Consider the following 26,531-nt stretch of genomic DNA (forward strand, 5'->3'; position numbering starts at 1 on the left):
CCCTCATTCAGATGTTCACAGATCCACCATCAGTCCGGGTCTGGGTTCCTGTAGAGATCTCAGTTCCTTCATCCCGGTCTCACTGAACCGATTCACCACATTCAGATGTTCACAGATCCACTCTCAGTCCGGGTCTGGGTTCCTGTAGAGATCTCAGTTCCTTCATCCCGGTCTCACTGAACCGATTCACCACATTCAGATGTTCACAGATCCACTCTCAGTCCGGGTCTGGGTTCCTGTAGAGATCTCAGTTCCTTCATCCCGGTCTCACTGAACCGATTCACCACATTCAGATGTTCACAGATCCACCATCAGTCCGGGTCTGGGTTCCTGTAGAGATCTCAGTTCCTTCATCCCGGTCTCACTGAAACGATTCACCACATTCAGATGTTCACAGATCCACCATCAGTCCGGGTCTGGGTTCCTGTAGAGATCTCAGTTCCTTCATCCCGGTCTCACTGAACCGATTCACCACATTCAGATGTTCACAGATCCACCATCAGTCCGGGTCTGGGTTCCTGTAGAGATCTCAGTTCCTTCATCCCGGTCTCACTGAACCGATTCACCACATTCAGATGTTCACAGATCCACTCTCAGTCCGGGTCTGGGTTCCTGTAGAGATCTCAGTTCCTTCATCCCGGTCTCACTGAACCGATTCCCCACATTCAGATGTTCACAGATCCACCATCAGTCCGGGTCTGGGTTCCTGTAGAGATCTCAGTTCCTTCATCCCGGTCTCACTGAACCGATTCCCCACATTCAGATGTTCACAGATCCACTCTCAGTCCGGGTCTGGGTTCCTGTAGAGATCTCAGTTCCTTCATCCCGGTCTCACTGAACCGATTCACCACATTCAGATGTTCACAGATCCACTCTCAGTCCGGGTCTGGGTTCCTGTAGAGATCTCAGTTCCTTCATCCCGGTCTCACTGAACCGATTCACCACATTCAGATGTTCACAGATCCACCATCAGTCCGGGTCTGGGTTCCTGTAGAGATCTCAGTTCCTTCATCCCGGTCTCACTGAACCGATTCCCCACATTCAGATGTTCACAGATCCACTCTCAGTTCGGGTCTGGGTTCCTGTAGAGATCTCAGTTCCTTCATCCCGGTCTCACTGAACCGATTCCCCACATTCAGATGTTCACAGATCCCCTCTCAGTCCGGGTCTGGGTTCCTGTAGAGATCTCAGTTCCTTCATCCCGGTCTCACTGAACCGATTCACCACATTCAGATGTTCACAGATCCACTCTCAGTCCGGGTCTGGGTTCCTGTAGAGATCTCAGTTCCTTCATCCCGGTCTCACTGAACCGATTCCCCACATTCAGATGTTCACAGATCCACTCTCAGTCCGGGTCTGGGTTCCTGTAGAGATCTCAGTTCCTTCATCCCGGTCTCACTGAACTGATTCCCCCGCAGCCTGAAACAGATGGGAGAATAAAGATGAAATAAACAGATCACACAACAGTGTCAGTAACAGGGGACCGGGGTTAATGTTTCAACAACACTCACAGACAAATATCACCAGAAAACCCGCGGATCCGCTGATATTTTATCACATTGAACATTAACACAAACACTCACAGGATCAGCTTCAGACTCGGGAGGGTCAGTATGAGGCGGCGGAGAGCGGGGACAGATCCGTCTGTCAGAGAGTTTAATCTCAGGTCCAGATCCGTCAGTGATGGGTTTGTACTGAGAGCGGAGACGAGATCCTCGACACCAGAATCTGTGAGACCGACATCGATCAGCCTGGAGATTAGAGAGATTGAGGGTGAAGGACACAGAGAGACAGGAGACGGTACAAATCCCCAGTGTTTATCAGTAACACAATTACTGATCACATTAATGTTCAGTGTCAGACACCCAGTGACTGTAAACACAATCTCCCACAGCCTGGAGATGAGAGAGAGTGAGGGTGAAGGACACAGAGTGACAGGAGACGGTACAAATCCCCAGTGTTTATCAGTAACACAATTACTGATCACATTAATGTTCAGTGTCAGACATCCAGTGACTGTAAACACAATCTCCCACAGTCTGGAGATGAGAGAGAGTGAGGGTGAAGGACACAGAGAGACAGGAGACGGTACAAATCCCCAGTGTTTATCAGTAACACAATTACTGATCACATTAATGTTCAGTGTCAGACACCCAGTGACTGTAAACACAATCTCCCACAGTCTGGTACTTACCCCAGTCTCTGTATTTTACACTCCGGGTTCCTCAGAGCCGCAGACACCAGTTTCACTCCTGAATCTCCCAGTTTATTACCACTCAGGCTCAGCTCCGTCAGTGATGGGTTTGTACTGAGAGTGGAGGCGAGATCCTCGGCACCAGAATCTGTGAGACCGACATTCATCAGCCTGGAGATGAGAGAGAGTGAGGGTGAAGGACACAGAGAGACAGGAGACGGTACAAATCCCCAGAGTTTATCAGTAACACAATTACTGATCACATTAATGTTCAGTGTCAGACACCCAGTGACTGTAAACACAATCTCCCACAGTCTGGTACTTACCACAGTTTCTGTATTTTACACTCCGGGTTCCTCAGAGCCGCAGACACCAGTTTCACTCCTGAATCTCCAGTTTATTATCACCCAGGTTCAGCTCCATTAGTGATGAGTTTGTACTGAGAGCGGGAGACAAGATCCTCGGCACCAGAATCTGTGAGACCGACATTGTACAGCCTGGAGATGAGAGAGAGTGAGGGTGAAGGACACAGAGAGACAGGAGACGGTACAAATCCCCAGTGTTTATCAGTAACACAATTACTGATCACATTAATGTTCAGTGTCAGACACCCAGTGACTGTAAACACAATCTCCCCACAGCCTGGAGATGAGAGAGGAGTGAGGGTGAAGGATACAGAGAGACAGGAGACGGTACAAATCCCCAGGTGTTTATCAGTAACACAATTACTGATATTTCCTTCAGCACGACTGGGCAGGTCGGCCAGTGGGAACAGCGAGAAGAGTTTAAAAGGAAGACAGATTTACAGAGCGAGCGTCAGAGGAGCGGGAGACAGAGTAGGAAGGCTTTGGCTCAACGGGGCTTCGGCGATAAAGGGTCGAGGCGAGGTAGGTTATCTGTTTACAATACTGACAGAGAGTATGGTGTGAGGCTGGTTTTCTGTGCTCGGTGTCAGATGTGGGGATCCTGGAGACTCCCAGCCTCCCGGACGGCAACATCTGCACCCGGTGTGTCGAGCTGCAGCTCCTTAGGGACCGAGTTAGGGAACTGGAGATGCAGCTCGATGACCTCTCGTCTGGTCAGGGAGAGCGAGGAGGTGATAGAGAGGAGTTACAGGCAGGTGGTCACACCGGGGCCACGGGAGACCGAGGAACTGGGTCACAGTCAGGAGAGGGAAGGGCAAGAAGCAGGTACTAGTGAATACCCCAGTGGCTGTTCCCTTGACAATAAGTACTCCGGTTCGAGTACTGCTGGAGAGGGGAGCAACAACAGCTGCACCTCTGGCACAGTCTGGCCCTGTGGCTCAGGAGGGTGGGGAAAGGAAGAGGATGGCAGCAGAGATAGGGGACTATAGTTAGGGGGTCAGACAGACGATTCTGTGGACGCAGTAAAGAAACTCGGATGGTAGTTTGCCTCCCAGTTTCCAGGGCCAGGATGTTCCTGATCACGTCCAAGATATCCTGCAGTGGGAGGGAGAACAACTGGAGGTCGTGGTACATATTGGTACCAGTGACATTGGTAGGAAAAGGGAAGAGGTCCTGAAAACAGACTACAGGGAGTTCGGAAGTAAATTGAGAAGCAGGACCTCAAAGGTAGTGATCTCGGAATTACTGTCTGTCCCACGTGACAGTGAGAATAAGATTAGGATGAGGTGGAGGATAAACGTGTGGCTGAGGGATTGGAGCAGGAGGCAGGGATTCAGATTTCTGGATCATTGGGACCTCTTTTGGAGCAGGTGTGACCTGCACAAAAATGACGGGTTGCACTTGAATCCCGTATATTAATATACGGACAGCAAGGTTTGCTAAGGCTGCTGGGGAGAGTATAAACTAGAATTGCTGGGAGGAGGGAACCAAATTGATGTGACGGAGGAGAGGAAGGTCGGCTCACAAATAGAGAGAATTTGGAGACAGTGTGAAAGGGAGGATACGCAGGTGATAGAGAAGGGAGACACTCAGTCCGATGGTTTGAGATGTGTCTATTTTAATGCAAGGAGTATGATGAATAAAATAAATGATTGACTGTGTCTGAGTGAGTCTCTGTGTGTGGAAGTTAGGAACAGGAAGGAGTCAATAACTCTACTGGGTGTATTGTATAGACCACCCAACAGTAACAGGAACATCGAGGAGCAGATAGGGAGACCGATTCTGGAAAGGAGTAACAATAACAGGGTTGTTGAAGTGGAAGATTTTAATTTCCCAACTATTGATTAGCATCTCCCTAGAGTGAGGGGTGTCGATGGGGTGGAGTTTGTGAAGTGTGTTCAGGAAGGTTTCTTGAAGCAATATCTACATAAGCCTACAAGAGGAGAGGCTGTACTTGATCTGGTTTTGGGAAACAAACCTGGTCAGGTGTCAGATCTCTCAGTGGGACAGCATTTTGGAGATAGTGATCGCAATTCTATCTCTTTTACCATAGCATCTTGGAGGAAGGGGGATGGGGAAGAGAGATCCCACAGCAGGAAGGGGATGGGGAAGAGAGATCCCACAGGAGGAAGGGGGATGGGGAAGAGAGATCCCACCGGAGGAAGGGGGACGGGGGGGAGAGATCCCACAGGAGGAAGGGGGACGGGGAAGAGAGATCCCACAGGAGGAAGGGGGACGGGGGGGAGAGATCCCACAGGAGGAAGGGGGACGGGGAGGAGAGATCCCACAGCAGGAAGGGGGACGGGGAGGAGAGATCCCACAGGAGGAAGGGGAACGGGGAGGGGATCCCACAGGAGGAAGGGGGACGGGGAGGGGAGATCCCACAGGAGGAAGGGGGACGGGGAGGAGAGATCCCACAGGAGGAAGGGGGACGGGGATGAGACACCTCACAGGAGGAAGGGGGACGGGGAGGGGAGATCCCACAGGAGGAAGGGTGACGGGGAGGGGAGATCCCACAGGAGGGTGACGGGGAGGGGAGATCCCACAGGCGGGTGACGGGGAGGGGAGATCCCACAGGAGGAAGGGGGACGGGGGAGGGGAGATCCTACAGGAGGAAGGGGGTCGGGGAGGAGAGACCCCACAGGAGGAAGGGGGACGGGGAGGAGAGATCCCTCAGGAGGAAGGGGGACGGGGAGGAGAGACCCCACTGGAGGAAGGGGGATGGGGAAGAGAGATCCCACAGGAGGAAGGGGATGGGGAAGAGAGATCCCACAGCAGGAAGGGGGACGGGGGGGAGGAGACCCCACAGGAGGAAGGGGGACGGGGAGGAGAGGTCCCACAGTAGGAAGGGGGACGGGGAGGAGAGATCCCTCAGGAGGAAGGGGGACGGGGAGGAGAGATCCCACAGCAGCAAGGGGGACAGGGAGGAGAGAACCCACAGGAGGAAGGGGAACGGGGAGGAGATCCCACAGGAGGAAGGGGGACGGGGAGGGGAGATCCCACAGGAGGAAGGGGGACGGGGAGGAGAGATCCCACAGGAGGAAGGGGGACGGGGAGGAGATATCCCTCAGGAGGAAGGGGGACGGGGAGGAGAGACCCCACAGGAGGAAGGGGGACGGGGAGGAGAGACCCCACAGGAGGAAGGGGGACGGGGAGGAGAGATCCCTCAGGAGGAAGGGGGACGGGGAGGAGAGACCCCACGGGAGGAAGGGGGACGGGGAGGAGAGACCCCACAGGAGGAATGGGGATGGGGAAGAGAGATCCCACAGCAGGAAGTGTGATGCGGAAGAGAGATCCCACAGGAGGAAGGGGGATGGTGAAGAGAGATCCCACAGGAGGAACGGGGACGGGGAGGAGAGATCCCACAGGAGGAAGGGGGGTGGGGAAGAGAGATCCTACTTTTGGAAGGGGGATGGGGAGGAGAGATCCCTCAGGTGGAAGGGTGATGGGGAAGAGAGATCCCACAGGAGGAATGGGGATGGGGAGGAGAGATCGCACAGGAGGAAGGGGGACGGGGAGGAGAGATCCCACAGGAGGAAGGGGGATGGGGAAGAGAGATCCCACAGGAGGAAGGGGATTGGGAAGAGAGATCCCACAGGAGGAAGGGGGATGGGGAGGAGAGATCCCACAGGAGGAAGGGGGATGTGGAAGAGAGATCCCACAGGAGGAAGGGGGATGTGGAAGAAAGATCCCACAGGTAGAAGAGGAATGGGGTAGCAATCACTACAGGAAGGATGTGGAAACCATAGACAGGGTGCAGAGGAGATTTACAAGGATGTTGCCTGGATTGGGGAGCATGCCTTATGAGAACAGGTTGAGTGAACTCGGCCTTTTCTCTTGGAGTGACGGAGGATGAGAGGTGATTTGTTAGAGGTGTACAAGATAATGAGAGGCATTGATCGTGTAGATAGTCGGTCTTTTCCCCAGGGCTGAAATGGCTAGCACGAGAGGGCATAGTTTTAAGAATGGGCTGCTGGAGGCGAAAACTTTAAACTACAGGATGGTTACATGGAGCTTAGAAATATAGAGCACTATGGGTAAAACCGAGGTAATTCTAAGGTAGAAACATGTTCAGCACAGCTTTGTGGGCCGAAGGGCCTGTATTGTCCTGTATGTTTTCTATGTGTCTACTGATCACATTCATTCTCATTGTCAGACACCCAGTGACTGTAATCACAATCTCCCACAGTCTGGTACTTACCGCAGTCTCTGTATTTTACACTCCGGATTCCTCAGAGCCGCAGACACCAGTTTCACTCCTGAATCTCCCAGGTCATTCCGCCCAAGTCTAAACGCAAACAGACAGTTTGATAAACAAAGTGATTCAAACCGTGGGTCTGGGGGAATTTCTGTCACTCGGATATTTCAGGAAACATTAAACTGTCCAGTGAATCACTGATCGGAGTTCCCATCACTGTCAATGTCCCTCACTGCCCAGCTCCAGGGTACTTACCGAATGTCGGTAATTTCGTCTGTCGGTGTGACCCTCTAAACCCCACATATACTGTCCCATTCCCTGATGGAGAGAAAAGTGTTTCTGACCGAAATGCAGAAATGTCAATGGGACACAGCGAAATAGACCCACCCAAGCTAAAGGGATGGGGAAGAGAGATCCCACAGGAGGTAGGGGGTTGGGGAAGAGAGATCCCACAGGAGGAAGGGGGATGGGGAAGAGAGATCCCACAGGAGGAAGGGGGATGGGGAAGAGAGATCCCACAGCAGGAAGGGGGATGGGGAAGAGAGATCCCACAGGAGGAAGGGGGATGGGGAAGAGAGATCCCACAGGAGGAAGGGGGATGGGGAAGAGAGATCCCACAGGAGGAAGGGGGATTGGGAAGAGAGATCCCACAGGAGGAAGTGGGATAGGGAAGAGAGATCCCACAGGAGGAAGTGAGATGGGGAAGAGAGATCCCACAGGAGGAAGGGAGATGGGGAAGAGAGATCCCACAGCAGGAAGGGGGATGGGAGAGAGAGATCCCACAGGAGGAAGGGGGATAGGGAAGAGAGATCCCACAGGAGGAAGGGGATGGGGAAGAGAGATCCCACAGCAGGAAGGGGGATGGGAGAGAGAGATACCACCAGAGGAAGGGGGATGGGGATGAGAGATCCCACAGGGTGAAAGTGGATGGGGGAGAGAAATCCCACAGAAGGAAGGGGAATGGGGAAGAGAGATCAAATAGGATGATGGGGCATGGGGAAGAGAGATGAGACAGGAGGAAGTGGGTGGGGAAGTGAGATCAAACAGGAGGTTGGGGGATGAGTAGGGGAGATCCCATTGGAGGAAGGGGGATGCTGAGGAGAGATCCAATAGTTGGAAGGAAGGGGGAGTGGGAACAGAGAGCCCAGAGGATGAAAGGGGGATGGGAAAGCGAGATCTCACAGGAGGATTGCTACCTGTGCCACGTGCTGGTGAGGCTAGAAATAGGAAGATAATGCAGCTAAATACATGGCTGAGGGGATGATGCATGAGGGACCGGTTCATGTTTCTGGACAATTGGGCTTTCTTCCAGGGGAGGTGGGACCAGTTCGAATTGGACAGTTTGCACCTGAACTGGAGGGGACTAACATCCTTGTCGGTAGGTTAGCAAGTTCTGCTCCGGGGGTTTTAAACAAGGTTGCAGGGGGAGGGGAACCAGAGTGTTAGAGCAGATAGTGAGGTGGTGGAGGATAAGGGTCATGCGAGGACTGCTTGTATAGACTGATATCAATGGTTTGTATGTGATAGAAATGTTCTCAGGTGCATCTATTTCAATGCAAGGAGTATTGCAGGTAAGGCAGATGAGTTTAGATCGTGGATTGGCACGATGATATCGACATTATTGCTATTAGTAAGACTTGGTTTGCAGGAGGGGCAGGACTGGCAGCTTCATGTTCCGTGTTTCCATTGTTTCAGATGTGATAGGGGGTAGGGATGAAAGGGGGCGGAGTGGCATTACCAGTCAGGGAGAATATCACAGCTGTGTGTAGACCGGAGAGCCCGGAGGGTTCGTCTACAGAGGCCATATGGGTGGAGCTGAGGAACGGGAAAGATGTGAGCACACTAATAGGGTTGTATTATAGACCGCCCAGTAGTCAGAGAGAATTCGAGGAGCAAATCTGTAGAGAGGTAGCTCACCAATGTAAGAAACAGAAAGTCGTAATTGTAGGGGATTTTAACTTTCCACATATTGACGGGGACTCCCACTCTGAGAAAGGGTTAGATGGCGTGGAGTTTGTCAAATGTGTCAGGAAAGTTTTCTAAATCAATATATTGAGGTATCAACGAGAGAGGGTGCAGTACCTGATCTCCTATTAAGTAACCAGACAGGTCAGGTGACAGAAGTATGTGTCGGTGAACATTTTGGGTCCAGTGACCATAACGTCATTAGTTTCAAGATAATGATGGATGAGGATAGGACTGGTCCGCCAGTTAAGGTTCTGAATTGGAGAAGGGCCAATTTTGTGGAAATGAGAGAGGATCTGGGAAGAGTGGATTGGGATGTTGTTTTCTGGCAAGGATGTGTTCAGTAAGTGGAACGCCTTCAAGGGTGAAATTTTGAGAGTGCAGAGTTTGCATGTTCCTGCCAGGATTAAAGGCAAAGTTAACAGGCAGAGGGAACCTTGGTTTTCAAGGGATATTGGCGATCTGCTTAAGTAGGTGTTTAGCAGCTATAGGAAACAAGGAACAAATGAGGTACTTGAAGAGTATAGAAAATGTAAGCAAATACTAAAGAAGGAAATCAGGAAGGCAAAAAGAAGACATGAGGTTGCTTTGGCAGATAATGTGAAGGTAAACCCGAAGGGTTTCTACAAGTATATTAAGAGTAAAAGGATAGTAAAGGACAAAATTGGTCCCCTAGAAGATCAGAGTGGTCGTCTCTGTGTGGAGATGGGGGAGATCTTAAACAGTTTTTTTGCGTCAGTGTTTACTCAGGAAACTGGCATAGCGGATATGGAATTAAGGGAAACAAACAGTAGTGTCATGGAACATATAGAGATTAAAGAGGAGAAGCTGCTTGCTGCCTTACAGTGAATAAAGGTAGATAAATCCCCCGGGCCTGACATGATATTTTCTCGGACCTTGAGAGAGACTATTGTAGAAATTGCAGGGGCTCTGGCAGAAATATTTAAAATATCCTCAGCCAGCGGTGCGGTGCCGGAGGATTGGAGGGTAGTTCATGTTGTTCCGTTGTTTGAAAAAGGCTCCAAAAGTACACCAGGTAATTACAGGCCAGTGAGCCTGACATCAGTAGCAGGTAAATTATTGGAAGGTGTTCTGAGAGATCGGATATACAAGGATTTGGACAGCCAAGGGCTGATTAAAGATAGTCAGCATGGCTTTGTGTGTGGTAGACCATGTTTAATGAATCCTGTAGTGTTTTTCGAGGATGTTACCAAGAATGCATATGAAGGAAAGGCTGTGGATGTTGTCTACATGGACTTTTGTAAGGCCGTTGACAAAGTCCCACATAAAAGGTTAGTTCAGAAGGTTCAGACACTAGGTATCCATGGAGAGGTTGTAAACTGGATTCGAATTGGCTGTGTGGGAGAAGACAGAGAGTGGTAGTGGATGATTGCTTCTCAGACTGGAGGCCTGTGACTAGTGGTGTGCCCCAGGGATCTGTGCTGGGACCATTGTTGTTTGTTGTCTGTATCAATGATCTAGATGATGATGTGATAAATTGGATCAGCAGGTTTGTGGATGACACTAAGGTAGAGGTGTTGTGGACAGCGAGGAAGGCTTTCAAAGCTTGCAGAGGGATCTGGACCAACTGGAAGAATGGGCCAGAAAATGGCAGATGGAATTTAATGCAGACAAGTGTGAGGTGTTCCATTTTGGAAGGACAAATCAAGGTACGACATACACGATAAACAGTAGGGCACTGAAGAGAGCGGAGGAACAGAGGGATCCGGGGGTTCCGATACATAATTCCCTGAAAGTGGCTTCACAGGTAGACAGGGTTGTAAAGAAGGCTTTTGGCATCCTGTCATTCATAAATCAAAGTACTGAGTATAGGAGTTGGAATATTATGGTGAGGTTGTATAAGACATTGGTGAGGCCAAATTTGGAGTATTGTGTGCAGTTCTGATCACCTAACTATAGGAAGGATATCAGTAAGTTTGAAAAAGTGCAGAGAAGATTTACTAGGATGTTGCCAGGTCTTCAGGAGTTGAGTTACAGGGAAAGATTGAACAGGTTACGACTTTATTCCTTGAAGTGCAGAAGAATGAGGGGAGATTTGATAGAGGTTTACAATATTATGAGGGTATAGACGGGGTAAATGCGAATAGGCTCTTTCCACATAGATTAGGAGAGATAAATATGAGAAGACATGGCTTCAGCGTGAAAGGGGAAAGGTTTAGGGGGAGCATTAGGAGGAACTTCTTCACTCAGAGGGTGGTGAGAGTGTGGAACGAGCTGCCATCTGATGAGGAAAATATGGACTCACTCTTAAGCTTTATGAACAAATTGGATAGATACATGGATGGGAGAGGACTGGAGGGTTATGGACTGGGTGCAGGTCAATGGGACTAGCGGAATAAGGTTTTGGTACAGACTTGAAGGACTGAATGGCTTGTTTTCTGTGCTGTAGTGTTCTATGATTTTATGATTCTATGGGGAGGAGAGTTCTCACAAGCAAAAGGGGAATGGGGATGGGGAAGCGAGATCCCACAGGAGGAAGGGGGATGGGGAAGCGAGATCCCACAGGAGGAAGGGGGATGGGGAAGAGAGAGCCCACAGGAGGAAGGGGGACGGGGAAGAGAGATCCCACAGGAGGAAGGGGGACGGGGAAGAGAGATCCCACAGGAGGAAGGGGGATGGGGAAGAGAGATCCCACAGGAGGAAGGGGGACGGGGAGGAGAGATCCCACAGGAGGAAGGGGGACGGGGAAGAGAGATCCCACAGGAGGAAGGGGGATGGGGAAGAGAGATCCCACAGGAGGAAGGGGGATGGGGAGGAGAGATCCCACAGGAGGAAGGGGGATGGGGAAGAGATCCCACAGGAGGTCGGGGGATGGGGAAGCGAGATCCCACAGGAGGAAGGGGGATGGGGAAGAGAGATCACACAGGAGGAAGGGGGATGGGGAAGAGAGATCCCACAGGAGGAAGGGGGATTGGGAAGAGAGATCCCACAGGAGGAAGGGGGATGGGGAAGAGAGATCCCACAGGAGGAAGGGGGACGGGGAGGAGAGATCCCACAGGAGGAAGGGGGACGGGGAAGAGAGATCCCACAGGAGGAAGGGGGATGGGGAAGAGAGATCCCACAGGAGGAAGGGGGATGGGGAGGAGATCCCACAGGAGGAAGGGGGATGGGGAAGAGATCCCACAGGTCGGGGGATGGGGAAGCGAGATCCCACAGGAGGAAGGGGGATGGGGAAGAGAGATCCCACAGGAGGAAGGGGGATGGGGAAGCGAGATCCCACAGGAGGAAGGGGATGGGGAAGAGAGATCCCACAGGAGGAAGGGGATGGGGAAGAGAGATCCCACAGGAGGAAGGGGGATGGGGAAGAGAGATCCCACAGGAGGAAGGGGATGGGGAAGGGAGGTCCCACAGCTGGCATGGGAGTGTGGAAGAGAGATCCCACAGGAGGAAGGGGATGGGGAAGAGAGATCCCACAGGAGGAAGAGGCATGGGGAAGAGAGATCCCACAGGAGGAAGGGGGATATAGACAGAAAATAAACAGGATGAAGGGGGAAGGGGTTAAGAGATCGGCCAGGAGGAAGAGGGATGTGGAACAGAGTTCCCACAGGAGGATGTGGGATTGGGAAGAGAAATCTCACAGGAGGAAGGGGGTCGGGGAAGAGAAATTCCACAGGACAATGGGGCATGCCAAAGAGAGATCCGACAGGAAGAAGTCGATGGGGGAGAGAGATCCCACAAGAGGAAAGGGTATGGGGAAGAGAGTTCCAACAGCAGGAAGGGATAGGGAAGAGAGATCCCACAGGAGGAAGGGGGATGGGGAGGAGAGATCCCACAAAAGGAAGGGGGACGGGGAAGAGAGATCTCACAGGAGCAAGGGGGATGGGGAAGAGAGATCCCACAGGAGGAAGGGGGATGGGGAGGAGAGATCCCACAAAAGGAAGGGGGACGGGGAAGAGAGATCTCACAGGAAGGGTGGTGGGGTGTGTGGACAAGACATCCCACAGGAGGATGAGGAAAGAGTAATAGAGAGTCCACGGGAGGAATGGGGATGGGGGCGAGATTCCAAAGAATGGAAGGGAGATTGGGATGAGAAGTCCCACAGGAGGATTTCAAGGGTAAACGATAATCCTACAAGACGAGACGACGCAGACATTTTTTGTACGTGTGTGTTGGGTCTGAACAGAGGCCCAGAGGAGATGCGCCCTCGCTCCTTGCGTATCTGGAAGTGAGCAAAGTCACACACGGGGAAGGGCAGTGGGAGGACAATCTCACAATGGTATTTCTTTCCTTCTCACTGGGACAGTCTGCTGACGGTCTCTTGTCCCTCACCGCGAAGGGGGTGTGAATCTCTGACCCACCTGCTGCAGTCAGTGTCGGTCTGGGTGTCAGTCACAGTGAGAAGGAACATTGTTAATGGACGTGTCACAGACAGCGAGAAACACGGCCATTCCTGTGATTTACTACCATTAACCCAATGGTCGTTGTTCACTGATCTGATGAAGTCTCCATCCCTTCACAAGGATCCACAGAACCCTCCCGTCCTTGGGGAATTACTGACCGATCCCATGGGCATTTGTCACAATTCTTCACAATCTAATTTACTACAAATTTACCAAAATTCCTTTCCATTGAAACAACACAATGGAACAGTTTCACAGATCAGAGTGAGAGATAAATCAAGTTACCTCAACTCCTGGCACTTGTGCAGCCCGGGTCCCAGCCGCTGTATTCCCTCATACTGAATGTGGCAGTTCTCCAGGTCGAGGTGTTTTATTGTATCACAGAGTCCGATGACATGAGACAGGACCGCGCAGTCAATTGGGGTCAGTGTCATTCCACTGAATGAAAGTGTTTCCACAGATCCCAGAGCGGCCTGAGCCAGTCCACGATTCTGAGACTCAAACAGGTAGTGCAATGTGTTCAGGAGGCTCCTTTTACCAGCTTCACTCCTTGTGTTTCCACTCTGGCGTTTAACCTCCTCCTTCACCCAGTCAATCACCCGGCAGGTTGTTTGATGAGGAAATGGACCCAGGAACTCCTCCAGGCCCCGAGCTGCCATTGGGTTGGAGAGACCAGCAACAAAACGGAGAAATACCTCAAACCGCCCATCCTTCACACAGTGGGCTTCAGTGAGGAGTTTCGTAATATCTCTGCCATCTGGGATCAGGAATTGTGCGACTGCAGCTACAAACTCTTGGATGGTGAGGTGTGGGAATGTGTACACCACGCTCCGGGCAGAATCCTCTCTCTCCAAAAGCTCCATCAGGAACCCGGACAGGAACTGGGAAGGCTGCAGTTTGTAGTTGATCAAATCTCCATCTGTAAACACAATCTTCCTCTCGGACACTCCTCTGAAGGCCATCTGACCAACCCTGAGTAACACATCACGGGGGTTCTCAATCTCACGGCCGTGGTTTTTCAGGATGTTGTAAATATAGTAGGAGTACAGGTGGGTGATGGTCTTGGGAACTCGCTGCGGGTCCCTGACTCTTTGTGTGAAGAAGGGGCCCAGTGCCAGGGCGAGGATCCAGCAGTAGGAGGGGTTGTAGCTCATGGTGTACAGGATCTCGTTCTCCTTCACGTGTTTGAAAACAGCTTCCGCCACCGTCTGATCTTCAAAATGTCTGATGAAATATTCCTTCCGTTCCTCACCTGAAAATCCCAGGATTTCAGCTTCGGTACCGATCTCAGCCTTTTCCAATAAATGTAACGCAGTGGGACGGGTGGTCACCAGCACTGAACACCCTGGGAGCAGCTTGCCCTGGATTAAACTGTACACAATGTCAGACACCTTGCACTTGAAATCTGGATCTGTGCATGTGGACCGAGTTTCCGTGTCTCTCTGACGGTCAGAAAAATTAATTTGGTCATTGAATTCATCCAAACCATCAAATATAAACAGCGATCCCTCTGGGTTCTTCCAGACCTCTCTCAGGATATTCCCAAAGTAAGGATACTGATCCAGAATCAGTTCCTTCAGGTTTATTCTACAGTTAATGGAGTTTAAATCGCGGAATTTGAAACTGAAGACAAACTGGAACTGTTGGTATATTTTCCCCGTGGCCCAGTCGTAAACAATCTTTTGTACCATTGTTGTTTTCCCGATCCCCGGGACTCCGGCCACTGCTGCCGAACTCCCAGATTTGGAGTTAGTTTGGGAAAACCTGCTCTGGAACAACTGATCCATCTGGAGTTTCTCCAGCTCTCCGCAGAGATGTTTTTCTCTCCACTCCTCGTGGTCTCTGCCTCTTGCCAGCAGCTCATGCTCCACCAGTCTCCGATCTCGAACAGTAGAAATGACCGTGAGCTCAGCGTATCGATCAACCAGCTGGAAAACCTTCACCTTCTCCCTCATCAGGATCGTGTTCACTCTCAGTGTTTCAGTTTTTGCCCGCAGAGTCTCCTTGTGTTTCTGTTGAACATCTTCCATGGGAACAGACAGTGGACAAACTGTTAGATGCCTCAGCTCAGAACTCAGTATTTAAGCACACCAGAGTTAGCTCAGAGCTGTTGCATTGATGGATTCATCAATGGTTGTTCGTACAGTAAAGTAAATTTGATTAACAGACCGCTGACTGGACGGAGAGGCCTGTTCCAGATAAACACCAGATCATCACATTTTCACATTAACTGTGCTGTGAAGGTGAGTATTTCCCTGGTAGTTTACTGACCCCCAACTGTTCCGTACTGGACAACATCTCACTACTGCCACAGATATCATTGCTCCTAAGGAAGTATCTTTTAATCCCTTGTGTTGATGTGGCGTATGGAGATAGAGAAGAAGGTGGTGGGCATTCTGTCAAAGGAACAGGTCGGGGAATCACAGCTCACCCTCCCCTCCCACCATCACTGAATCAAAATACAAAGCAGCAGATTTGCTGATCAGAACATGAACTGTGGGTGGGTGGGGGGGGGTGCGTGGGATCTCAAAGTGTGTTCGAAACCTGTCGGGGTATGTGGGGTTATGCACTGTGTCCGGCCTCTGCCAGGGATGTATGGGAAGAGCACAGTGTGTCAGGAACATGTCAGGTGTGTGGGGTCTCACAGTGTGTCAGGACCCTGTCAGGTGTGTGGGGTCTCACAGTGTGTCAGGACCCTGTCAGATGTGTGGGGTCTCACAGTGTGTCAGTATCCTGTCAGGGGCATATGGAGTCCCACAGTGTATCAGGACACTGTCAAGGGCTTGTGGGGTCGTAAAGGTTGTCAGCGCCCTAACCGGCATGTGTGGTGTTTCACAGTGTGTCAGGACCCTGTCAGAAATATGTGGAGTCTCGTAGTGTGTTAACCTGTTTAGCGGTGTGAGGGGTCTCAGTGTTTCAGGACCCTGTCAGGCATGTGTGGTGTCTCACAGTGTGTCAGGATCCTGCCAGGAGTGTGGGGTCTCAGGGTTTGTCAATTGATAATAGACAATAGGTGCAGGTGCAGGCAATTCAGCCTTTTGAGCCAGCACCGCCATTCAATGTGATCATGGCTGATCAGCCGCAATCAGTACCCCGTTCCTGCCTTCTCCCCATATCCCTTGACTCCGCAATCTTTAACAACTCTATCTAACTCTTTCTTGAAAGCATCCAGAGAATTGGTCTCCACTGCCTTCTGAAGCAGAGCACTCCATAGATCCACAACTCTCTGGGTGAAAAGTTTTTCCTGAATTCCGTTCTAAATGGCCTACCCCTTATTGTTAGCTGTGTATCTTGTTCTGGACTCCCCCAACATCAGGACCATGTTTCCTGCCTCTAGTGTGTACATTCGCTTAAAAATCTTATATATTTCAATCAGATCCCCTCGCATCCTTCTAAATTCCAGAGTATCGGGACCCTATCTGGCGTGTGTGGCATCTCATGGTGTATCACGAACCTGTCAGGAGAGTGTCGCGTCTGACAGTGTGCCAAGACCCTGTCAGGGGTGCGTGGGGTCTCACAGTGTGTCAGGATCCTGTCAGGGGTATATGGGGTCTCACAGTGTGTCAGGATCCTGTCAGGTGCGTATGGGGTCTCACAGTGTGCCAGGACACTGTCAGGGGTGTGTGGGGTCTCACAGTGTGTCAGGACCCTGTCAGGGGTGTGTGGGGTCTCACAGTGTGCCAGGACCCTGTCAGGAGTGTGTGGGGTCTCACAGTGTGCCAGGACCCAGTCAGGGGTGTGTGGTGTCTCACAGTGTGTCAGGACCCTGTCAGGTGTGTGTGGGGTCTCACAGTGTGCCAGGACCCTGCCCGGTGTGTGTGGAGTCTCACAGTGTGTCTGGATCCTGTCAGGGGTGTGTGGTGTCCCACAGTATCTCATGACCCTGTCAGGGGAGTGTGGAGTCTCACAGTGTGTCAGGACCCTGTCAGTGGTGTGTGGAGTCTCACAGTGTGTCAGGATCCTGTCAGGGGTGTGTGGGGTCTCACAATGTGTCAGGCCCCTGTCAGGGTGTGTGGAGTCTCACAGTGTGTCAGGACCCTGTCAGTGGTGTGTGGGGCATCACAGTGTGTCAGGACCCTGTCAGAGACGTGTGGGATCTCACAGTGTGTCAGGCTCCTGACAAGGGTGTGTGGAGTCTCACAGTGTGTCAGGAACCTAAAATGAGTTTGTGGGGCATCGCAGTGTGTCAGGACCCTGTCAGGGGTGTGTGGGGTCTCACAGTGTGTAAGGACCCTGTCAGGTGTGTATGGGGTCTCACAGTGTGTCAGGACCCTGTCAGGGGTGTGTGGGGTCTCACAGTGTGCCAGGACCATGGCAGGCGTGTGTGGCTTCTCACTGTGTGTCAGGACCCTGTCAGAGACGTGTGGGATCTCACAGTGTGTCAGGCTCCTGACAAGGGTGTGTGGAGTCTCACAGTGTGTCAGGGATGTGTGAGGTCTCACAGTGTGTCAGGACCCTCTCAGGGGTGTGTGGGGTCTCACAGTGTGTCAGGACCCTGTCAGGGGTGTGTGGGGTCTCACAGTGTGTCATGACCCTGTCAGAGACGTGTGGGATCGCACAGTGTGTCAGGCTCCTGACAAGGGTGTGTGGGGTCTCACAGTGTGTCAGGACCCTGTCACGGGTGTGTGGGGTCTCACAATGTGTCAGGACCCTGTCACGGGTGTGTGGGGTCTCACAGTGTGTCAGGACCGTGTCAGGGATGTGTGGGGTCTCACAGTGTGTCAGGACCGTGTCAGGGATGTGTGGGGTCTCACAGTGTGTCAGGACCCTGTCAGGGGTGTGTGGGGTCTCACAATGTGTCAGGACCCTGTCACGGGTGTGTGGGGTCTCACAGTGTGTCAGGACCCTGTCAGGGGTGTGTGGGGTCTCACAGTGTGTCAGGGCCCTGTCAGGTGTGTGCGGGGTCTCACAGTGTGTCAGGTCCCTGTCAGGGGTGTGTGGGGTCTCACAGTGTGTCAGGACCCTGTCAGGGGTGTGTAGGGTCTCACAGTGTGTCAGGACCCTGTCAGTGGTGTTTGGGATCTCACAGTGCGTCCGGACCCTGCTAGGCGTATGTGTCTTCTCTCTGTGTGTCAGGAACCTAAAATAAGTTTGTGGGGCATCACAGTGTGTCAGGCCCCTGTGAGGGGTGTGTGGGGTCTCGCACTGAGTCAGGACGCTGTCAGGTGTGTGGGGTCTCAGAATGTGACTGTATCCTGTCAAATGTGTCTGGGGTCTCACAGTGTATAAGGACCCTTCAGAATTATCTGCTGCCTCACAGTGTATCATGACACTGTCAGGATTGTGTGGGGTCTTACAGTGTGTCAGGACACTGTCAGGGATGTGTGAGGTCTCACAGTGTGTCAGGGCCCTGTCAGGGGTGTGTGGAGTCTCACAGTGTGTCAGGACACTGTCAGGGATGTGTGAGGTCTCACAGTGTGTCGGGACCTGGACAAGGGTGTGTGGGGTGTCACAGTGTGTCAGACCCTGTCAGGGGTGTGTGGGGTCTCACAGTGTCTCAGGACACTGTCAGGGGTGTGTGGGGTCTCACAGTGTGTCAGGACACTGCCAGGTGTGTGTGAAATTTCACAGTGTATCCAAACCCTGGCAGGTGTGTGTGGCTTCTCAGTGTGTGTCACGAGCCTAAAAGAAGTTTGTGGGGCATCACAGTGTGTCAGGACCCAGTCAGAGACATGTGGGATCTCACAGTGTGTCAGGCTCCTGACATGGGTGTGTGGGGCATCACAGTGTGTCAGGACCCTGTTATGGGTGTGTGGGGTCTCACAGTCGGTCGGGACCCTGTCAGGGGTGTGTGGGGTCTCACAGTGTGTCATGACCCTGTCAGGGGTGTGTGGGGTCTCACAGTGTGTCAGGACCCTGTCAGGGGTGTGTGGTGTCCCACAGTATCTCAGGTCCCTGTCAGGGGAGTGTGGGGTCTCACAGTGTGTCAGGACCCTGTCGGGTTGTGTGGTGTCCCACAGTATCTCAGGTCCCTGTCAGGGGAGTGTGGGGTCTCACAGTGTGTCAGGACCCTGTCAGGGGTGTGTGGTGTCCCACAGTATCTCAGGTCCCTGTCAGGGGAGTGTGGGGTCTCACAGAGAGTCAGGACCCAGTCGGGTTGTGTGGTGTCCCACAGTATCTCAGGTCCCTGTCAGGGGTGTGTGGGGTCTCACAGTGTGTCAGGTCCCTGTCAGGATTGTGTGGGGTCTCACAGTGTGTCAGGACCCTGTCAGTGGTGTGTGGGGTCTCACAGTAAGTCAGGACCCTGTCAGGGGTGTGTGGGGTCTCACAGTGTGTCAGGTCCCTGTCAGTGGTGTGTGTCGTCTGACAGTGTGTCTAGACCCTGTCAGGTGTGTGTGGTTGCACAATGTGACAGGACCCTGACAGGGGTGTGTGGGCTCTCACAGTGAGTCAGGACCGTGTTAGAGATGGGTGGAGTCCCACAGTGTGTCAGGACCCTGTCAGGTATGTGGGGTCTCAGAATGTGACTGTATTCTGTCAGGTGTGTGTGTGTTGGTCTCACAGTGTGTCATGACCCTGTCAGGGGTGTGTGGGGTCTCACAGTGTGTCAGGACCCTGTCAGGGGTGTGTGGTGTCCCACAGTATCTCAGGTCCCTGTCAGGGGAGTGTGGCGTCTGACAGTGTGTCAGGACCCTGTCAGGGGTGTGTGGGGTCTCACAGTGTGTCAGGACCCTGTCAGGGGTGTGTGGGGTCTGACAGTGTGTCTAGACCCTGTCAGGTGTGTGTGGTTGCACAATGTGACAGGACCCTGACAGGGGTGTGTGGGCTCTCACAGTGAGTCAGGACCGTGTTAGAGATGGGTGGGGTCCCACAGTGTGTCAGGACCCTGTCAGGTATGTGGGGTCTCAGAATGTGACTGTATTCTGTCAGGTGTGTGTGTGTTGGTCTCACAGTGTATCAGGACCCTTCAGTGTTATGTGGTGTCTCACAGTGTGTCGGGACCTGGACAAGGGTGTGTGGGGTGTCACAGTGTGTCAGACCCTGTCAGGGGTGAGTGGGGTCTCACAGTGTGTCAGGATCCTGTCAGGGGTGTGTGGGGTCTCATAGTGTGTCAGGACCCTGTCAGGGGTGTGTGGTGTCCCACAGTATCTCAGGTCCCTGTCAGGGGAGTGTGGGGTCTCACAGTGTGTCAGGACCCTGTCGGGTTGTGTGGTGTCCCACAGTATCTCAGGTCCCTGTCAGGGGAGTGTGGGGTCTCACAGTGTGTCAGGGCCCTGTCAGGGGTGTGTGGGGTCTCACAGTGTGTCTGGATCCTGTCAGGGGTGTGTGGAGTCTCACAGTGTGTCAGGGCCCTGTCAGGGGTGTGTGGGGTCTCACAGTGTGCCAGGACCCTGTCAGGGGTGTGTGGGGTCTCACAGTGTGTCAGGACCCTGTCAGGGGTGTGTGGGGTCTCACAGTGTGTCAGGACCCTGTCGGGTTGTGTGGGGTCTCACAGTGTGTCCGGACCCTGTCAGGGGTGTGTGGTGTCTCACAGTGTGTCAGGGCCCTGTCAGTGGTGTATGGCGTCTGACAGTGTGTCTAGACCCTGTCAGGTGTGTGTGGTTGCACAATGTGACAGGACCCTGACAGGGGTGTGTGGGCTCTCACAGTGAGTCAGGACCGTGTTAGAGATGGGTGGAGACCCACAGTGTGTCTGGACCCTGTCAGGTATGTGGGGTCTCAGAATGTGACTGTATTCTGTCAGGTGTGTGTGTGTTGGTCTCACAGTGTATCAGGACCCTTCAGTGTTATGTGGTGTCTCACAGTGTTTCGGGACCTGGACAGGGGTGTGTGGTGTCTCACAGTGTGTCGGGACCTGGACAGGGGTGTGTGGGGTGTCACAGTGTGTCGGGACCCTGTCAGGGGTGTGTGGGGTCTCAAAGTGTGTCGGGACCTGGACAGGGGTGTGTGGGGTGTCACAGTGTGTCAGACTCTGTCAGGCGTGTGTGGGATCTCACAGTGTGTCAGGACCCTTCAGTGTTATGTGGTATCTCACAGTGTGTCGGGACCTGGACAGGGGTGTGTGGGGTCTCAAAGTGTGTCAGGACCCTGTCAGGGGTGTGGGATCTCACAATGTAACTGTATCCTTGGAGGTGTGAGTTGGGATTCACAGTGCATCCGGACCCTTCAGAGTTATGTGCTGTCTCACAGTGTGTCGGGACCTGGACAGGGATGTGTGGGGTCTCACAGTGTGTCAGGACCATGTCAGGGATGTGTGAGTTCTCACAGTGTGTCAGGACCCTGTCAGGGGTGTGTGGGGTCTCACAGTGCGTCAGGACCCTGTCAGGGGTGTGTGGGGTCTCACCGTGTGTCAGGATCCCGTCAGGCATGTGTGGGGTCTCACAGTGCGTCAGGACAATGTCAGGGGTGTGTGGGGTCTCACAGTGAGTCAGGGCACTGTCAGGGGTGTGTGGGGTCTCACAGTGTGTCAGGACCCTGTCAGTGGTGTGTGGGGTCTCACAGTGTGTCAGGACCCTGTCAAGGGTGTGTGGGGTCTCACAGTGTGTCAGCACCCCGTCAGGGGTGTGTGGGGTCTCACTGTGTGTCAGGACCCTGTCAGTGGTGTGTGGGGTCACTCAGTGTGTCAGGACCCTGTCAGGAGTGTGTGGGGTCTCACAGTGTGTCAGGACCCTGTCAGTGGTGTGTGGGGTCTCACAGTGTGTCAGGACACTTCCAGGAGTGTGTGGGATTTCACAGTGCGTTCAGACCCTGGCAGGTGTGTGTTGCTTCTCAGTGTGTGTCAGGAACCTAAAATGAGTTTGTGGGGCATCACAGAGTGTCAGGACCCTGTCAGAGACGTGTGGGATCTCACAGTGTGTCAGGCTCCTGACATGGGTGTGTGGAATCTCACAGTGTGTCAGGACCCTGCTAGGGGTGTGTGGGGTCTCAGAGAGTGTCAGGATCCTGCTAGGGGTGTGTGGGGTCTCAGAATGTGACTGTATCCTGTCAGGTGTGTCTGGGGTCTCACAGTGTATCAGGACCCTTCAGAATTATCTGCTGTCCCACAGTGTGTCAGGACCCTGTCAGTGGTGTGTGGCGTCTCACAGTGTGTCAGGACCCTGTCAGGGGTGTGTGGGGTCTCACTGTGTGTCTGGATCCTGTCAGGGGTGTGTGGAGTCTCACAGTGTGTCAGGACCCTGTCAGGGGTGTGTGGGGTCTCACAATGTCTCAGGACCCTGTCAAGGGTGTGTGGGGTCTCACAGTGTGTCAGGTCCCTGTCGGGTTGTGTGGTGTCTCACAGTGTGTCAGGACCCTGTCATGGTGTGTGGGGTCTCACAGTGTGTCAGGACCCTGTCAGGGGTGTGTGGTGTCCCACAGTATCTCAGGTCCCTGTCAGGGGTGTGTGGTGTCTCACAGTGTGTCAGGGCCCTGTCAGGGGTGTGTGTCGTCTGACAGTGTGTCTAGACCCTGTCAGGTGTGAGTGGTTGCACAATGTGACAGGACCCTGACAGGGGTGTGTGGGCTCTCACAGTGAGTCAGGACCGTGTTAGAGATGGGTGGAGTCCCACAGTGTGCCAGGACCCTGTCAGGTATGTGGGGTCTCAGAATGTGACTGTATTCTGTCAGGTGTGTGTGTGTGTTGGTCTCACAGTGTATCAGGACCCTTCAGTGTTATGTGGTGTCTCACAGTGTGTTGGGACCTGGACAGGGGTGTGTGGGGTGTCACAGTGTGTCAGGATCCGGTCAGGGGTGTGTGGGGTCTCATAGTGTGTCAGGTCCCTGTCAGGGGAGTGTGGGGTCTCACAGTGTGTCAGGACCCTGTCGGGTTGTGTGGTGTCCCACAGTATCTCAGGTCCCTGTCAGGGGGGTGTGGGGTCTCACTGTGTGTCAGGACCCTGTCAGGGGTGTGTGGGGTGTCACAGTGTGTCAGACCCTGTCAGGGGTGAGTGGGGTCTCACAGTGTGTCAGGATCCTGTCAGGGGTGTGTGGGGTCTCATAGTGTGTCAGGTCCCTGTCAGGGGAGTGTGGGGTCTCACAGTGTGTCAGGACCCTGTCGGGTTGTGTGGTGTCCCACAGTATCTCAGGTCCCTGTCAGGGGGGTGTGGGGTCTCACAGTGTGTCAGGGCCCTGTCAGGGGTGTGTTGGGTCTCACAGTGTGTCAGGGCCCTGTCAGTGGTGTGTGGGGTCTCACAGTGTGTCAGGACCCTGTCAGTGGTGTGTGGGGTCCCACAGTATCTCAGGTCCCTGTCAGGGGAGTGTGGGGTCTCACAGTGTGTCAGGACCCTGTCAGGGGTGTGTGAGGTCTCACAGTGTGTCAGGACCCTGTCAGGGGTGTGTGGGGTCTCACAGTGTGTCAGGAGCCTGTCAGGGGTGTGTGAGGTCTCACAGTATGTCAGGACCCTGTCAGGGGTGTGTGGAGTCTCACAGTGTGTCAGGACCCTGTCAGGGGTGTGTGGGGTCTCACAGTATGTCAGGACACTGTCAGGGGTGTGTGGAGTCTCACAGTGTGTCAGGACCCTGTCAGGGGTGTGTGGGGTCTCACAGTGTGTCATGACCCTGTCAGAGACGTGTGGGATCGCACAGTGTGTCAGGCTCCTGACAAGGGTGTGTGGGGTCTCACAGTGTGTCAGGACCCTGTCACGGGTGTGTGGGGTCTCACAGTGTGTCAGGACCGTGTCAGGGATGTGTGGGGTCTCACAGTGTGTCAGGAACGTGTCAGGGATGTGTGGGGTCTCACAGTGTGTCAGGACCCTGTCAGTGGTGTGTGGGGTCTCACAGTGTGTCAGGACCCTGTCACGGGTGTGTGGGGTCTCACAGTGTGTCAGGACCCTGTCAGGGGTGTGTGGGGTCTCACAGTGTGTCAGGACCCTGTCAGTGGTGTTTGGGATCTCACAGTGCGTCCGGACCCTGGTAGGCATATGTGTCTTCTCTCTGTGTGTCAGGACCCTAAAATAAGTTTGTGGGGCATCACAGTGTGTCAGTCCCCTGTGAGGGGTGTGTGGGGTCTCGCACTGAGTCAGGACGCTGTCAGGTGTGTGGGGTCTCAGAATGTGACTGTATCCTGTCAAGTGTGTCTGGGGTCTCACAGTTTATAAGGACCCTTCAGAATTATCTGCTGCCTCACAGTGTGTCATGACACTGTCAGGATTGTGTGAGGTCTCACAGTGTGTCAGGACACTGTCAGGATTGTGTGGGGTCTTACCGTGTGTCCAGACCCTGTCAGGGGTGTGTGAGGTCTCACAGTGTGTCAGGACACTGTCAGGGATGTGTGAGGTCTCACAGTGTGTCAGGACACTGTCAGGATTGTGTGGGGTCTCCCAGTGTGTCCAGACCCTGTCAGGGGTGTGTGGGGTCTCACAGTGTGTCAGGACACCGCCAGGTGTGTGTGAAATTTCACAGTGCATCCAGACCCTGGCAGGTGTGTGTGGCTTCTCAGTGTGTGTCACGAGCCTAAAATGAGTTTGTGGGGCATCACAGTGAGTCAGGACCCTGTCAGAGACATGTGGGATCTCACAGTGTGTCAGGCTCCTGACATGGGTGTGTGGAGTCTCACAGTGTGTCAGGTCAAAGACAGGGGTGTGTGGGGTCTCACAGTGTGTCAGGACCCTGTCAGGGGTGTGTGGTGTCCCACAGTATCTCAGGTCCCTGTCAGGGGAGTGTGGGGTCTCACAGTGTGTCAGCACCCTGTCGGGTTGTGTGGTGTCTCACAGTGTGTCAGGACCCTGTCAGGGGTGTGTGGGGTCTCACAGTGTGTCAGGACCCTGTCAGTGGTGTGTGGGGTCTCACAGTATGTCAGGACCCTGTCAGGGGTGTGTGGTGTCCCACAGTATCTCAGGACCCTGTCGGGTTGTGTGGCGTCTGACAGTGTGTCAGGACCCTGTCAGGGGTGTGTGGGGTCTCACAGTGTGTCAGGACCCTGTCAGGGGTGTGTGGGGTCTCACAGTGTGTCAGGTCCCTGTCAGGGGTGTGTGGCGTCTGACAGTGTGTCTAGACCCTGTCAGGTGTGTGTGGTTGCACAATGTGACAGGACCCTGATAGGGGTGTGTGGGCTCTCACAGTGAGTCAGGACCGTGTTAGAGATGGGTGGGGTCCCACAGTGTGTCAGGACCCTGTCAGGTATGTAGGGTCTCAGAATGTGACTGTATTCTGTCAGGTGTGCGTGTGTTGGTCTCACAGTGTATCAGGACCCTTCAGTGTTATGTGGTGTCTCACAGTGTGTTGGGACCTGGACAAGGGTGTGTGGGGTGTCACAGTGTGTCAGACCCTGTCAGGGGTGAGTGGGGTCTCACAGTGTGTCAGGATCCTGTCAGGGGTGTGTGGGGTCTCATAGTGTGTCAGGACCCTGTCAGGGGTGTGTGGTGTCCCACAGTATCTCAGGTCCCTGTCAGGGGAGTGTGGGGTCTCACAGTGTGTCAGGACCCTGTCGGGTTGTGTGGTGTCCCACAGTATCTCAGGTCCCTGTCAGGGGTGTGTGGGGTCTCACAGTGTGTCAGGACCCTGCCATGGATTTGTGGGGTCTCACAGTGTGTCAGGACCCTGTCCGGGGTGTGTGGGGTCCCACAGTATCTCAGGTCCCTGTCAGGGGTGTGTGGGTGGTCTGACTGTTTCTGAGGATCGTCTTAGGAGGCTGTGGTGTCTCTTGGTGTGTCAGGACCCTGTCAGGTGTGTGTGGTTGCACAATGTGACAGGACCCTGACAGGGGTGTGTGGGCTCTCACAGTGTGTCAGGACCCTGTCAGGGGTGTGTGAGGTCTCACAGTGTGTCAGGACCCTGTCAGGGGTGTGTGGGGTCTCACAGTGTGTCAGGACCCTGTCAGGGGTGTGTGAGGTCTCACAGTATCTCAGGACCCTGTCAGGGGTGTGTGAGGTCTCACAGTGTGTCAGGGCCCTGTCAGGGGTGTGTGGCGTCTGACAGTCTGTCTAGACCATGTCAGGGGTGTGTGGTTGCACAATGTGACAGGACCCTGTCAGGGGTGTGTGGGGTGTCACAGTGTGTCAGACCCTGTCAGGGGTGTGTGGGGTCTCACAGTGTGTCAGACCCTGTCATGGGTGAGTGGGGTCTCACAGTGTGTCAGGATCCTGTCAGGGGTGTGTGGGGTCTCACAGTGTGTCAGGACCCTGTCAGGGGTGTGTGGTGTCTCACAGTGTGTCAGGACCCTGTCAGGGGTGTGTGGTGTCTCACAGTGTATCAGACCCTGTCATGGGTGAGTGGGGTCTCACAGTGTGTCAGGACCCTGTCATGGATGTGTGCGGTCTCACAGTGTGTCAGGACCCTGTCAGTGTTGTGTGGGGTCTCACAGTGTGTCAGGACCCTGTCATGGATGTGTGCGGTCTCACAGTGTGTCAGGACCCTGTCAGTGTTGTGTGGGGTCTCACAGTGTGTCAGGACCCTGTCAGTGTTGTGTGCGGTCTCACAGTGTGTCAGGACCCTGTCGGGTTGTGTGGTGTCCCACAGTGTGTCAGGAACCTGTCAGGGGTGTGTGGGGTCTCACTGTGTATCTGGATCCTGTCAGGGGTGTGTGGGGTCTC

The 26,531-nt window shown here is 53.6% G+C and overlaps 1 protein-coding gene and 1 long non-coding RNA gene across 3 annotated transcripts in view; one reads left to right on the forward strand and one right to left on the reverse strand.

The window, feature by feature from the left end:
* LOC132387211 (uncharacterized) overlaps nt 1-26,531 on the forward strand; it is a 36,165-nt gene that overhangs the window by 2,379 nt on the left and 7,255 nt on the right. Inside the window, exons 1-2 of one of the 2 annotated variants that reach the window (XR_009509800.1) lie at nt 2,744-2,753; nt 2,901-3,081. This is a non-coding gene — a long non-coding RNA (uncharacterized LOC132387211). Of the gene's footprint in view, nt 1-2,743; nt 2,754-2,900; nt 3,082-26,531 lie in introns of those variants that run through there. The other variant, XR_009509801.1, reaches the window with a different exon arrangement.
* LOC132387210 (NACHT, LRR and PYD domains-containing protein 3-like) lies at nt 17-16,419 on the reverse strand. Its single transcript, XM_059959552.1, has 6 exons — nt 13,369-16,419; nt 6,761-6,847; nt 2,521-2,691; nt 2,195-2,365; nt 1,584-1,751; nt 17-1,419 (listed from the first exon to the last, which is right to left on the reverse strand). The coding sequence occupies exons 1-3, from the start codon at nt 15,111-15,113 to the stop codon at nt 2,598-2,600; spliced, it is 1,926 nt and encodes a 641-aa protein (XP_059815535.1). The 5' UTR covers nt 15,114-16,419; the 3' UTR covers nt 17-1,419; nt 1,584-1,751; nt 2,195-2,365; nt 2,521-2,597.

The sequence above is a fragment of the Hypanus sabinus genome, unplaced genomic scaffold, assembly GCF_030144855.1.
Source record: "Hypanus sabinus isolate sHypSab1 unplaced genomic scaffold, sHypSab1.hap1 scaffold_164, whole genome shotgun sequence".
In the NCBI taxonomy this organism is placed as follows: Eukaryota; Metazoa; Chordata; class Chondrichthyes; order Myliobatiformes; family Dasyatidae; genus Hypanus; species Hypanus sabinus.

What these genes read in the sequence shown, in the direction of transcription:
- LOC132387210 (XM_059959552.1), bottom strand. Translation starts at nt 15,113, where the DNA reads ATGGAAGATGTTCAACAGAAACACAAGGAGACTCTGCGGGCAAAAACT. An exon ending in CACAAGTGCCAGGAGTTGAG is followed by an intron (nt 6,848 to 13,368) that starts GTAACTTGATTT and finishes GTTTGCGTTTAG; the next exon opens with ACTTGGGCGGAATGACCTGG. An exon ending in TGTAAAATACAGAGACTGCG is followed by an intron (nt 2,692 to 6,760) that starts GTAAGTACCAGA and finishes TCTCATCTCCAG; the next exon opens with GCTGTACAATGTCGGTCTCA.